The sequence below is a fragment of the Strongylocentrotus purpuratus genome, unplaced genomic scaffold (genome assembly GCF_000002235.5).
Source record: "Strongylocentrotus purpuratus isolate Spur 01 unplaced genomic scaffold, Spur_5.0 spur5_scaffold_14, whole genome shotgun sequence".
NCBI lineage: Eukaryota > Metazoa > Echinodermata > Echinoidea > Camarodonta > Strongylocentrotidae > Strongylocentrotus > Strongylocentrotus purpuratus.
In genome coordinates this window covers 29221561-29234933 of record NW_022145599.1, presented here as the reverse complement: position 1 = coordinate 29234933, position 13373 = coordinate 29221561, and the positions used below count along the sequence as shown (strand labels likewise).

Below are 13373 nucleotides of genomic sequence, written 5' to 3'. Positions count from 1 at the left end.
GGGTAGATTAAAGATAGTAAGAATACAATAAAATTAACAAGGAAATATGTTCAGAAAGCAAATTTATGTCGAATGAGGGGTCAACAAAAAAGAGCATTTAGCCTTGTTGAACGTTGACCCCTAAAGTAAAGAAAGTACATAATTAACATCACATTAAGAAAAAAAAAAGCAGGTGGAAAAAGTAGAAGGGAAAAGGAAAAGATAATACAGAAACAAAATATACAAATATATACGTCATAAATCAAATATAATAACTAGAATTTAAATCGTCACGAGGACGATTAAGGTGGTCTGAAATATGAGCATGATCCCGGCATCTGATCGAGAAATAAATGTCAGATTTGTGATAGCTTATTGTCTCAGCTATAACATACTCGATGCTCAGCGAAAACGAAGCTAAGACGACGGAGATATTGCTCGTGAAAGACGGAAATGTAGAATCCAGTTTTCAGAAAAAGTCATGTCCCATAGAGAATACACGCAAAATGTAAAAAATTGACATGCCAAATCTGGTATCAACTTAAAGCTTAGATATCAGAGAAAATGTTGGTAATACCATTTAAGCAGAAATCCCTGGACATCCAAACATTTCCTATTGATTTATAGAAAATAAATCCCCAGAAATTAGTTTTGGCACACTTTGGTTCCTCCCTGGCCCACTGTGCGCCCGGACTCGAACCTGGGACCTCGAGGTCGGAAGTCAAGTGCGTTACCGATATACCAAAACATTTCCCATAGAGATTACACGTAAACGGAAAATGGAATTCTCAAATCCCACTTTGCAAGTGAAATATGAGCATGATCCCGGCATCTGATCGAAAAATAAAGGGCACACTTGTGATAGCTTATTGTCTCAGCTAAAACATACTCAAAGCTCAGCGTAAACAAAGATAACAATACGGAGATATTGCTCGCGAAAGACGAGAATGTAGAATCCAGTTTTGAGAAAAAATCATGTCCCATAGAATATACACGCAAAATGTGAAAAATTGACATGCCTCCTTTAATCGCAAAAATACGCCATGATACCATTGTCAAAATGAAATATCGTTGCAAATATATTTGTAGAGAATATTCTCAGGTAGAACATATCAAAATTTAAAAGAAAATTAATCAATATTTACAGAGATACAATCAATTTTCCAAAAATCTGCTGACGTCATAATATGCAAATTGAAATTTTGAGTTCGGAGGCCATTATGATGACGTCATGAGTTAATTGAGGGTCAAATGAGACATGAAATCATATCTCCAACTCATAATCTATTTAAATATGAAAGAAATTGGGGGGTATCTATCCATTCTGAAGAGTTACAATGAATTTTGTATAGGCATGTTTTTGCCCATGTATTGTGGATACAAATAGCGCAGGTCGGCGTGCGCGTTCAACTTTGACAGCCGCTAATTCCGTTATTACTGGTCGGAAAAAGGTAAACAAGGTATCAAAATGCTTGGAAAAATGTAATAAATATGATAACAGAGAAAATTTGGCGATTCTATGTTGCAAAATATCAGGACGCGTGGATACGCGCGGAAACGCGCGCGCATAATTACGCACGCGCAAATTTTAAAAATGCTTACAATGGCCTGAAACGTGTGCAAAATTTTTTTGAAATGAATTAGAGCATTTTAAAATGTTAATGCGCGCGTACGTGCGCGTCGAGGTGCGCGCACGGATTTTGTTGACATTTTTAGTTGACCTTTGACCGGAAGTTGATGTATACTAAATATGGTTTATTTTTTATTACTCGTTATTGAGATATGATAATGACCTGATTTTTACAAAATGGCGCCTGGATGACGTCACGATGACCCCATGAACTTGAAAAAGGGTTCGGGAACTTCATATCATAGGGCCTGATGACTAACAGAAATTTGAAGGAAATTGACCAGGTCGAGTTCGAGTAAACGTTTACACAAAAAAAGTGTACGGAATAAATAAAAAAAAATAAAGAAAGAAAGAATAAAGAATAAAGAATAAAGAAAGAAAATTCTAACGAAATCAATAGGTGATCTGTCATCGACAGACCACCTAATAATAATAATGGATTCTTATATAGCGCTCGTATCGACCTTGCAAGGTCCTCAAGGTGCTCCAACATTACCTGGCTATGCTAGGCTGCCGATTTCGACGCTCACAGCATTTGAAGGAATTCCTTCCTACCGGTACCCATTTAACACCTGGGTGGAGAGTGGCAAATGTAGATCAATGTCTTGCCAAAGGACATTAATATATTAAATATGATATCCAAGTTGCTGAGTACAACTTTTAATAAAAACAATCGAAAGGAACGTTTAAAACTATTTAAGGAAGGTTGATTTTGTTAACGTCAATGACGTAAATGTAGGCTGGATGCAATTGCCTTGAGTTTGAAAATTCTTACATTGTCTAAACCTTTATATCCCCGAACAAAAAGCAAATGGTTATCTCGTCTTTTTATGAAGTTCAAAAGGTGTAAAGGATGATAGGTTGGACAATGCGTCTATTGGCATTTTAAAAGAAAATGGTCGTGGTAGTATAAAGGGGAAACATTATATTGTAAAAAGATCATATCTAGAGAAGGAAAATCTGATAGCTTTAAAAACGAGCAAGATGACGATACAGCAGAGTTCGTACATAAGAAATATAGGGCATTGTGCCCCCTGCATCCCGGCTTTGCTGCCTTCATCTAGGTGGTGGAAACAAATTCTTGTTACTGTACAGTGCTGTTTGGATTCTTTAAAATTAGATATCACTCTTTAGAAGACCGCTAAAGGAAATAATTTGAAAGCGGCAGTGGGAAATATGGATAAAAGGGGCACATATCAGAGCTAGAAATGGCTATTTCTCATACCTCAAAAGAGGCACTCATGAGAGATGAAAAGTGGCTCTTCCTAAAAAGGAATGAGGCACTGCTTGGAAAGGAAACGGGGCACGTGTCAAAATAAAAGGAGCACCTAGAAGTAAAAAGGTAAACCTCGCACCTAAACAAGGGCACTCATAAAAAGGAAGAAAGAGGTATTTATTACGAATGAAAGTGGGCACTTTTTAAAGTAAAAGGGGCTCCTATAAGTTTAGAATAGGAGAACTTATCAGAGGTGAGAAGAGCACTTATAAATAGGAGAAGGATCACTAATTAGAAAGAAAAAGGGCACTGTTGGAGTAATCGATAAAGAGTGGGGACGCACTGTGCCCGGGGGCGCAGCCAATGCATCCTAGGCAGTACTATAAATGATGGAACATGTAATAATGATAATAACATTCAATAAAAATAATAACAATTATAACAATTATAATACTGATACTGATAATGATAATATATTTTGCTTCTAAAGCGCATTTCAGGACCATAGGTCCTGTGAATATTCAGATGACTTTTTAAATATTTTTTTTAAAGATTCATTTCTTTCTTTATTGTCTTTTTTAATCCCTTGCAGATAATTCAGCAATATATCTTGAGGAAGGCGAATCACATTTCATCTCCTTACCACGGACCCGAACATCACAATGGTATAAAGCAAGCATTCTACAAACAAACGCTATGAATGGATTTCGAGTTGTGTTCAAATATTTGTATCTCCGTTATTATGATGATGAAGTCCAAATAGGCACAAGTAACGATACGTCTGACATACAGTCTGTCATAACAACTATCCATGGGTCCATATACTTCGCTCCTGTCGATGTCTATGTAGATACCAATGAGATGTGGTTTGCTGTCATAGGAGCAAAGGGTGACTCCATTCTTGAAATGGACGTTGAGATCATTTCCATTGACCTATCAAGTGAGTGTTGAATTATTGTTCTTTTAAGATATCGGCGGAATATAAAGCTTTGTCTATTAGTGAAGCAATGATAACTGGTATCTTACTAGTTATAAAATGAGAATTATTAAACACCGGTCGACTGATGAAGGTAATCCATGTTTCCAGTGTTACCAGAAAAAAATAGTATATAAAGAAGGTGAATTTTAACGCGCCTAATTACTAAAAGTATTCAAAGAAGCATAGTGTATTCAATTGTTCAAAGCATTGTGAGCTATTCATATGTTCTTTTTCTCTCCATCTTCTATCCTCTACCAGCCTCGTTTACCTGTTCAAGCTCTAACATGAGCGTGTCACGGACTGCCCTTTGCGATGGACTTTACCAATGCGATCATTACGAGGATGAAATAGCATGCAGTAAGTCAATAATATACAAATATACTAAGCTGTGAACGCCCCTCTGAAAAATAATACTATGCCAGTTCCTCCTCAGATAAATAATTTCCCCTATTTTTACGAACTAAAAGCTTGGTATATAATGTTTTATATCTCTTCTTTACGATCCGAACCGAATAGCTACCATAATAACATATTATGTTATGCAGGGCCCGCTGGAAGAGAAGTTTCATAACTGAAGTGGCTACCCTGGGTAAATAAAACGTTATTATTATTATTTATTACCAGCTGATTTGTATCTAGCGCTATAAAGCGCGGGGCTGTCCTCGATTGCTTTTCTGGAGTAGGGGCGGGCGGGCGGATTTTTTTTTTTTTTTTAATTTCATTTTTTTGTGTCTTTTTTTTTTTGTTCAATAAAAAAGTTTTAAAAAAATCATTGGGATGTCAAGAATTTAAACAAACAAGGTCAATAAAACACTTTAATATGGTAAAAGTTTAGTTTAATGTACAATAAATATCAAGACCAACACAGAGAGTATTTTTGGCTTTAAAATACAGCACCTTTTAAAATGAGTTTAAGAATGCTCAAAACCTGATTTGAATGAATGACATTTTATAGTTAATAAATTATTGCGTACTGGAAAGACCAAACTGGCAACGGGACGCATTTTGATCCTTGCAAAATGCATAGAATGGTATGTTAGGCGTTTAAAATTGCTCAACAAAAAAAACAAAAAAAACAAAAAAATACGAGCGCCCGGTATGAAGTATGAATTAGTACCAACTGATTGTATGATATCTTGCAAATTATGAAATTACCATCTTTTTTTTATGGATCGCAATTTTTTATAAATCAGCTGTAAACCCCTGTGAGGACTCGCTCAGCTGGTCGTCTGACACAATTTTTTTTCAATAAACAGTGAGCATGCGCAGTAGTGCCTTGAAAGAAAATATCAAATAGAGCATGCGCAGTTCTGCCCAGGAAGAAATAGTAACCGATACCTGTTCAAATTTAATCGCCTTTTCCTGTTTATAATGTCAAGTCATAATTTCTATTAGCGAAATTTCGTGTTTGAGGTAGATGGGTTGAAACTGACCTGACTATTTAGTCTCTGTTTCGGGAACTCCGATAGATACGGTTAGGTCGATAATTTTTTTTGGGGGGAATGATCTTTCCTCTAGGTAAATTAAGGGGGGTCGAATCGTATGGATATAATACAGGTTTTTTTTTAGGGAGAGGCTCCCACATTATCTGTCAGTGCAAGATGATGAACCTTATCTATCGATCTCTAGTTGAAGAACTGATATGAATCATCTACAGGTAACTTTTTTTCGTTGCGTTTTTTTGTTAAATGTATTTATTTCTTTATTGTTTTCTTTTTCTTCCCCTTACAGATAATTCAGCAATATATCTTGAGGAAGGCGAATCACATTTCATCTCCTTACCTTGGGCCTACACAACACGATTGTATAAAGCAATCATTCTACAAACAAACGCTACGAATGGATTTCGAGTTGTGTTCCAATATCTATATCTTAGTGATTATGATGATGAAGTCCAAATAGGGACAGGGAAAGACCCGTCTGACATGCAGTCTGTCAACACAACTATCAATGGATATGCAAGCGCTCATGATGATGTGTATGTAGGTTCCACTGAGATGTGGTTTGCTGTCATAGGAGCAAATGGTCACTCCACGCTCCGAATGAACGTTAAGATAATGTCCATTGGCCTATTAAGTGAGTATGTGATTATTATCGCCCTGTCTTGTTTGAATATAGTTTATGTTGGATATCACTGCATCGCTCAATGTGTTTCATACTCTAGTCACACCAACAATATGACCAACTCCGCACTGACTGGTGATCGCACAAATAATTGCATTGTCATGTTTATCTCTAGCCGCCAATGAAATCGGTGGCATGGAGTCGGTTTGGAGTCAGTTTGACGGTTCGACTGAATAGATAGATAGATGGTTAGATACATGATTTTAATACAAGTAATAGGAGGCGAAAAAATCGTACCGAGTTATATAAGATACGTAAGAAGCAAACGCAAAATCTGATTTGGAATAATAAAAAATCTAGTGGAAAGCAGATTTCATGTGTAGATAGAATAAACCCTTTTAAACAGAGAAAATATCATTGAAGACAAATTCATGAAAATACGAGGAAAAAAAGGAAAGAAGTCAGTGCATAAGTATGTACTTAAAGAGGACGCCTGAATTAAGAGCCATGTGGTATTGCACTATTGAAGATAGAATTTTTAAAGATAGATTTGCATTTAACGTGTACCAATTACCCAAAAGTAAATATTCTGCACATAAAAACAAATGTATAAATCAACCTCATTTTTTGTCTTTATACCTATCGGCTAACGGATAGTAAGTGCGGGCCCTTTTCTATTTTAATTGAGAGAGTATTTAAACCTGCAGTTTCTCTATATAGAAGTAATATTTGAAGCCTATAAATTTGATATTGTTTAGCAACATGGAATCCCTGACAACCGGAGCAAATGACTTTTGGTGATTGGTACACTTGAAATAGGATAAAGAGAGTTCGTATAATTAATAAGTGTGTTTGAAGTTCTTTCCAAAGTAACTATATTATTGACAAAAACTGTGCAATTACGTGGAAGGTGATCAGAACAGCTCTGTCTCGTTAGATAGGTGTAGATTAGAGTAATTCATGATAAAAAATGGGGAAATGGGGTCGGAGAAAAAAATGCTTACTCAGTAGATATTGAATATTCTAGCAATCTGTTGATTCATAGAATAACATTATGTTTTAACTTCATAATGGACACTTGGATTATTTAACTTACATTCCATTCATGCAATACAAATTACCGGTAAGAAAGGATGGTTGTTTGACCCGTCGAATTTAAAGGTCTACGATAAAGTACGAACTTAAAAATTCATGTATAATTAATGTATAAGAGTCCAATATAATTAACGAGATCAAACAGATTGTGGTATTCTGGTAAATATGAAAGACAGTGTGTGTGCTTTCTGATAACGTCATTCCTATGTAGTAGGAGATCTGTAGAAAATTCATATGAAAGGGATTTTTTTTTAATGAAATGCAATCCTATTTTGAAAGTAATGATTTTTTAGACAAAAATGTGATTTCGCATGTGTTATATGATCCATGATTTCTTACATTCAACACAAATTTATTTAGTTCAATTATTACCAAATGGAATGTATTTAATTTTTCCCTCAGGAGCAACACCGGGAACAACACCAGGAACAACACCAGGAACAACACCAGGAACAACCCAAGGAACAGCACAAGGAACAACATTCGGCACACCACCTCAAACAACACCAGGAAATACAACAGCTACAACACTGGGAACAGCGTCGGCTACTACGCCTGAAACAACACCAGCTACAACACTTGGAACAACAACGGGAACCACACTAGGTACTACATCAGGCCCAACAACAGGTTAGGTCAAGTTTTGTTTGGGGTTTAAAGCTAGACCCCCTATTGTATTTTTAAGGATTAGGGTTCTCTGAATGTCATGTAGTTATTGCCTCTGTACGTATAGTAAATGTAATTTTCAATGCCAAACAGCAACTGATAACCACGTAAATTACGCGCAGGAATCTTTGAATATAGGCGTTTAGTTCTATAGTAATACATATAACATTTATTTTTTGCCGCTGGAACAACAACGGGAACAACCCCAGGAACATAGTTGATTTCTCATATGTTACTCTTATTATTAGCATTCCATTTCTTTTTAACTGTAAGCCTTTTTATTTATATACTGACATGTCAAATGTGTCTACGTTTGTATGTAAGTGTGTATCTATGTATATGTTATTCACATTTTCACATACATTCATTTAAACTCCAGCGAAATGCGTTGTTATAGTGGTTCTATGGCATTTTTCCAATTGTTCAAAACTCTGACAATGGAAAAGAGTTAGTTATTCTGAAATTATTATAGGATTAAAAAAATGAAACCGGGTTCATATTTCCGAAGGTTCATAATTCCGAAAATGTAATAGAACCCGGTCTCGTTTATGGTATTATACGAACCTTCCGAATATTGAACCTCATTTCATTTTCACAATTATGAACCTTGTGTAATTTTTTTTGGAATGACGAATCTTCTGAGTTTAATAAACCCTATTTCATTTTCAGAATAACAAACCCTCTGGTATGGAAATATGAACCTGCGGAAATATGAAGCTTTTGAAAAAAATTAACCGTAGAAAAATAAAGTTATCTCCCTTTTTCTTGTCCGCGACCTTCATTGAAGCTCTCAAGCTGTTGTCAGTGCTTGAGTCTTAACAATTTTTCTTCTTTGAGATTACCCCTTCATCTTTTAAAAGTAAATACATCGTAACATTATATATAGACACTGGTGCCCAGGAAACTGAGGATAAAAAACTGCAAACATTCATTCGTAAGTTCTATGCTACTACAATTTTACTCAAACTAACTTTTGACAGGTAACACCGATCCTTGCACCCAACGAAACCCGTGCGTCAATGGTGGCTTTCGTCCTAGTGGACAAGGACAGTACGAGTGTGAATGCCAAGATCATTATGAGGGGATCCATTGTGATGAACCGACTCGTAAGTCATATGTTTGAATTTACTTGTATGCTACGTTTTGCAAATCCATGATTCACATCGTTTCGAAAGACGGGTGAATAGGAACCAAAATTTGGAAAGTGTTTTGACTCAATGTTTTACCCTCAGAAGGGAAAATGAAACCTTTTCATTTCAGCATAAGTAAATCAAATGTCTTTTCATCTTCTCTGGATATGAAATAAAATGTCAAAACATTTTCCTTTTCTGGGGAAAGTTAATGAATATCAAAGTTTGTTAAGTAAACCATTACCTGCTTAATTTATAAAATAAATCCAAGATGTCCAGTCATTCATAACATTTTAAAGATGGTCTTATGCATCCGTCACCGGACTTAGGATCACCAAGGATCTTATACTACCTCCTTGGAATCACATGGTTTGCGATTCAGGACAGCACCACTGTCTTTTGACAAGACATTGATGTACATTCGTTACTATCTACACAGGTGTAGAAAATAGATACATGTTAGGAATGTATTCCTTGAATGCTTTTAGGGTCTTAGGGCAGCCAGGTCTTAGGGTCTAGGCTAGCCAGTGTAGGAATCATGATAATATTGTGTAGGTGCCTTGAACATCCCCTTGGTATTTACGTATATATAATTGTAACTGTTATCATTATTATTTTTATGAATAGTAGTAGTAGTAGGGTATTAGTGTTAGTTCATTTTGTATTTCTATTAGTCGTAGTAGTAGTAGTTTTGTTATCATAATTTGTGTGTATTGTTTGGTTAATGTTATTTTGTATGCCTCTTCTTCTTCCTCTTCTTCTTCTTCTTATAATTATCATTATTATTACTATTATTACACTTATTATGTTGTCATCATCATCATTATCAATATCATCATCATTATTGAAAACAAAATCACCTCATTCATCGTCATATAATGTTCTAATTCCTACCTCGAATACAGTTCCTATTGAGGTTTCTGTCAATCCGTCAAGCCAGATAGTCAACATCAACGCCAATGTGGAGCTGACATGTAGTTTCAACAATGCCAAGCGATTCCACTGGTACAAAGACGATGTCCTTTTGCCTAACGATCAGAATCAGAATCCTTTGATAATCATGTCTGTCACGCCAAGTGACATCGGGTATTACTTCTGCCGAGGCTCTGGGAGAAATGGAGAAACTTTAGACACGATGCGAGCATCTGTTTATGTCAAAGGTAAAAACTTTACTTGAAACAAACTTTAAAAGAAAAATAACAAAATTTAGGGTTGTGTCTAGCCTTTAATCAAGGCGACCTGTGTACTCTAGAAAGATCTCATCTCTGCCATTTAAAGACGTGGAATAACCTTGTGATTGCGAGAAGTTTTATGAAGGAAGCATGGAGGTAGCAGGCATACGTTATTAAAGACTTACGGATCCTCAGTATTACAGGCCTGTAAAATTATACAGAAAAGTAAATTATTAATTAAAGTTCATTTACATTGACTTTATATCAAATAAACGTTATAAGCAATTGTTTTCATCAAACTTCTATTGGAAATATATATATATATATATATATATATACAGAAAAGAATATTCTTCCATTCAATTAAGTTTTGAAGATTTTAATGTTATTTGTAATGCTACGCGTAAAAATAAGAGATATTACAAAAATATGTATTTCGATCACAAATAAAGACAAACAAGCGCGTAAAAAAACACGAACGTGATTATACTGAATACAACAGTGGCGGATCCAGGGGGGCCGGGGGCCCGTCCCCCCCCCCCCCTTGAGAAAAAAATCATGGAAAATCGCGCGATTTTTACCTTTTTTTGGGGGGGTGCAAATTTTAAAATTTTCGAGGACCCCCCCCCCCCCCAAAAAAAAAAAAATGTGCTCACTACCCCCCCCCCCCCCCCCCCCCCACTGAGCGACTTTTCGGCTGGCTCAGTCGTTGCGATTTTTTTTTTTGGACTCCAAAAAAAAAAAAAGTGTCCGCTTACCCCCCCCCCCCCCCCCCCCCCCCCCCCCCCCCCCCCGACTTTTCGGCCGGCGCGATTTTCAAATTTTCGGGAGCAAAACAAAAAAAAGTTGGGCCCCCTCCCCTAAGACATCCTGGATCCGCGCCTGGAATACATTATGTGTAAAGTATAAGAGAAATGTTATCATGCAAGTACTGATTTGATATGAAATTAGTATACGAAGACATTTTCTGAAAGCTATGTTTAAGTTACTTGTATTTGTTTGCTATCAGTCCTTTCGGAGGAAAATTTATTGGTCTTCGGTCCGGGGGGGGCGTTCCCCTGTGCCCTTCCCTAAATCTGTGCCACTGATTCTCGATGTGTATGTTTGTATTTTCAGATCTGACCAACATAATAGTTTTGAACGCTAGATTTGCCATTCCATTCAGCGATGAGCTTCATGACCAAACGTCTAATCTCTATAAAGAGACGGCGCTCAACATCAGCACCTATGTAAGTATTCTAAAAAATTGGTATATCAGAAAGGCCTTTTACAAGGCAAGGCCTAATATTGTTTTTGGTTAAAATATACAATTAAATTATAGAGTGCGAGGACGTTGTGCAACAAGTTTCATTGCAGGGGTTTGGTAAAGACTGATTGCACGTACATATAACATAAACATTTTCAGCTCTTCTATTGGTGGAGACAAGACTAAAGGATCCGGAAGGCCTTCTTCCTCCGTTTACCTGCAAACTTGGACTCTCTTGTGACAAATAAATCAGCAACCATGAATGTTATCGGTTATTGTGATCAAACTTGGGAGACCTTCACATGTTGGTGTTGTCGAGGGTCATTATTCAAAGGTCGAAGCTAACTTTGTGAGCTCTCTTATGACAAATAACTTTGCAACTGATTATGACCATACTTGCTTCACATAATTTTTTATTAAGCTGTAAGTTTAAACTCACAAGATTCATGTATGACTAGTCGTTTAAATACATTATATTTTATGTGCGACTAGACTTGAGTCAGAGATGCTCTTTAAAGGTAAGAGAAAGTCTTGGTATGGGTTCATGAATTTGGTTCAAATGAACATATTGGAAGGATATGCGACTTTACAATATTCAATGATCGCTGGCGCGGTTAAAATCGGGTCTAAAGTGATGAATTTGCTAATAAATGAACTCTTTAAGTTGTAAAGCTCCCTCTCAAGAATGATATTACTTTAGCTTTAATACCAATGTTTCTTGACTACAATCGACCGATCTGCTATTCCCATTTGGAAATTATATATCAGAACTGCATATTTTGAGATTTCCATGGTCGCAGCTACCATGGAATGGCATTGGGCGGTATTTTTTTATTATTCAATTTCTCGAAAGCAGGAGTGTTTTAGGGGCTAAATTTTCTAGTGCTTATAATACATCCACAGGGGCATCCAAATATATCGAAATTTTAAAGAATTACTCTCCATCCAACTTTTATAATTTTCCAAAACTTTGCATTATCTTTAACGACATTCATGTATACTATTATAAAAATAGTATGGACACAATATCGCATGCGGATGTTTTTCGGTTATGATGTATACTAGGAGTTACAAAAGAGTATCAGTCTTTGATGGAAGGGGAAATATCTATTAAACGTTTTTATAATTTGTTTGTTGTTTTCTACCTGTGTTGAGGTGGAGCAAGGCCTCCGAACCTTCACTGGGTTGAAGAGTCTATCAGTAGTATGCAGAGCCCTAAGACCAGGAAGCGTCAAAGCTGACATGAATATCTACATCGAGCGGACCAATATGACGGCACCGGAGACACAAGATCTTATTGGTCTAGCTCTTGATAGTCTATCCAATGAATCGAGAGGATTTCTCGATTCAAACACCATCTCAGTTCAAGATAACGGTACCAATTTCATTCACTAACATGTAGTTCTGAAAGCCAATTAATATATTAAGTAGGATTGTGTATAAGGATCGACGTGGGGGTATCCATAGATTAATGGCAGGTAGGTGACGCGAAAAACCAGGGGTCATATTTTGTCCTGTCTTTGTGATACTACTCATTGCAAGCATTTTTGTTAAACATTGGCCTCCGAAGGGGAGGGGGTTCGGCTCTGTCAGATATTTCACTGAACTGGACGTGTGGCATTGGTACATTAGGTAATTTAAAACGCTAGAAGTGCACACACAAACACACGCACACACGTCTTACGTATTTACACAATTCACAAACACACGCACACGCACACACATGATATATATACACACATGACATTGTGTAGGCCTCTGTGTTTGTGTGTTTGTCATGTGCGTGTGTGTGTGTGTGTTCCTTTGTGTGCGGGTGTAGTCTGTTTATGTGGCCTTTTCGTCCTTCATTAAATGAAGTACTTTTTAATTTTCATTCTTGTTTATAGTGATAAAAGTTCTCTGCATTGTACGGAAGCTTCAACGTGCAAAGAGCATGCGACTTGTTTATTAAACTCGCCTATGCGCTTTGGCAGGGCCTAGAAGGCGAGAAAGCGAGTTGTTAAAGTCGCCCCAATCATGTTTAAGACGAAAATGCTAGAAGACCACTAGATAAAAACTCCCCAAGGCGCTTTATTAAGACCAAGAAGACAAAAAGACGAGTTGCTAAACATAGCTGAGGTGCCTTGTTTAAGACCTTCTCGGCTTAAACAAGGCGCCTTTAATTAGTGAGTTGTTAATACACACCTTCTCGCTTTC

At 36.6% G+C, this 13373-nt stretch overlaps 1 protein-coding gene across 1 annotated transcript; it reads left to right on the top strand.

Annotated features, from left to right (window-relative positions):
* Positions 1-5729: 5729 nt before the first annotated feature.
* LOC115923833 lies at positions 5730-12572 on the top strand. Its single transcript, XM_030985200.1, has 6 exons — positions 5730-5880; positions 7366-7593; positions 8610-8735; positions 9665-9919; positions 11048-11160; positions 12333-12572. Exons 1-6 carry the CDS (start codon positions 5730-5732, stop codon positions 12570-12572), a joined length of 1113 nt encoding a protein of 370 aa, XP_030841060.1.
* The last annotated feature ends 801 nt before the right edge of the window (positions 12573-13373 follow it).

Coding starts and splice junctions, on each gene's coding strand:
- LOC115923833 (XM_030985200.1), top strand. CDS start 5,730: ATGCAGTCTGTCAACACAACTATCAATGGATATGCAAGCGCTCATGAT. Junction 8,736..9,664: donor CCATTGTGATGAACCGACTC/GTAAGTCATATG, acceptor CCTCGAATACAG/TTCCTATTGAGGTTTCTGTC. Junction 11,161..12,332: donor CGCTCAACATCAGCACCTAT/GTAAGTATTCTA, acceptor ACCTGTGTTGAG/GTGGAGCAAGGCCTCCGAAC.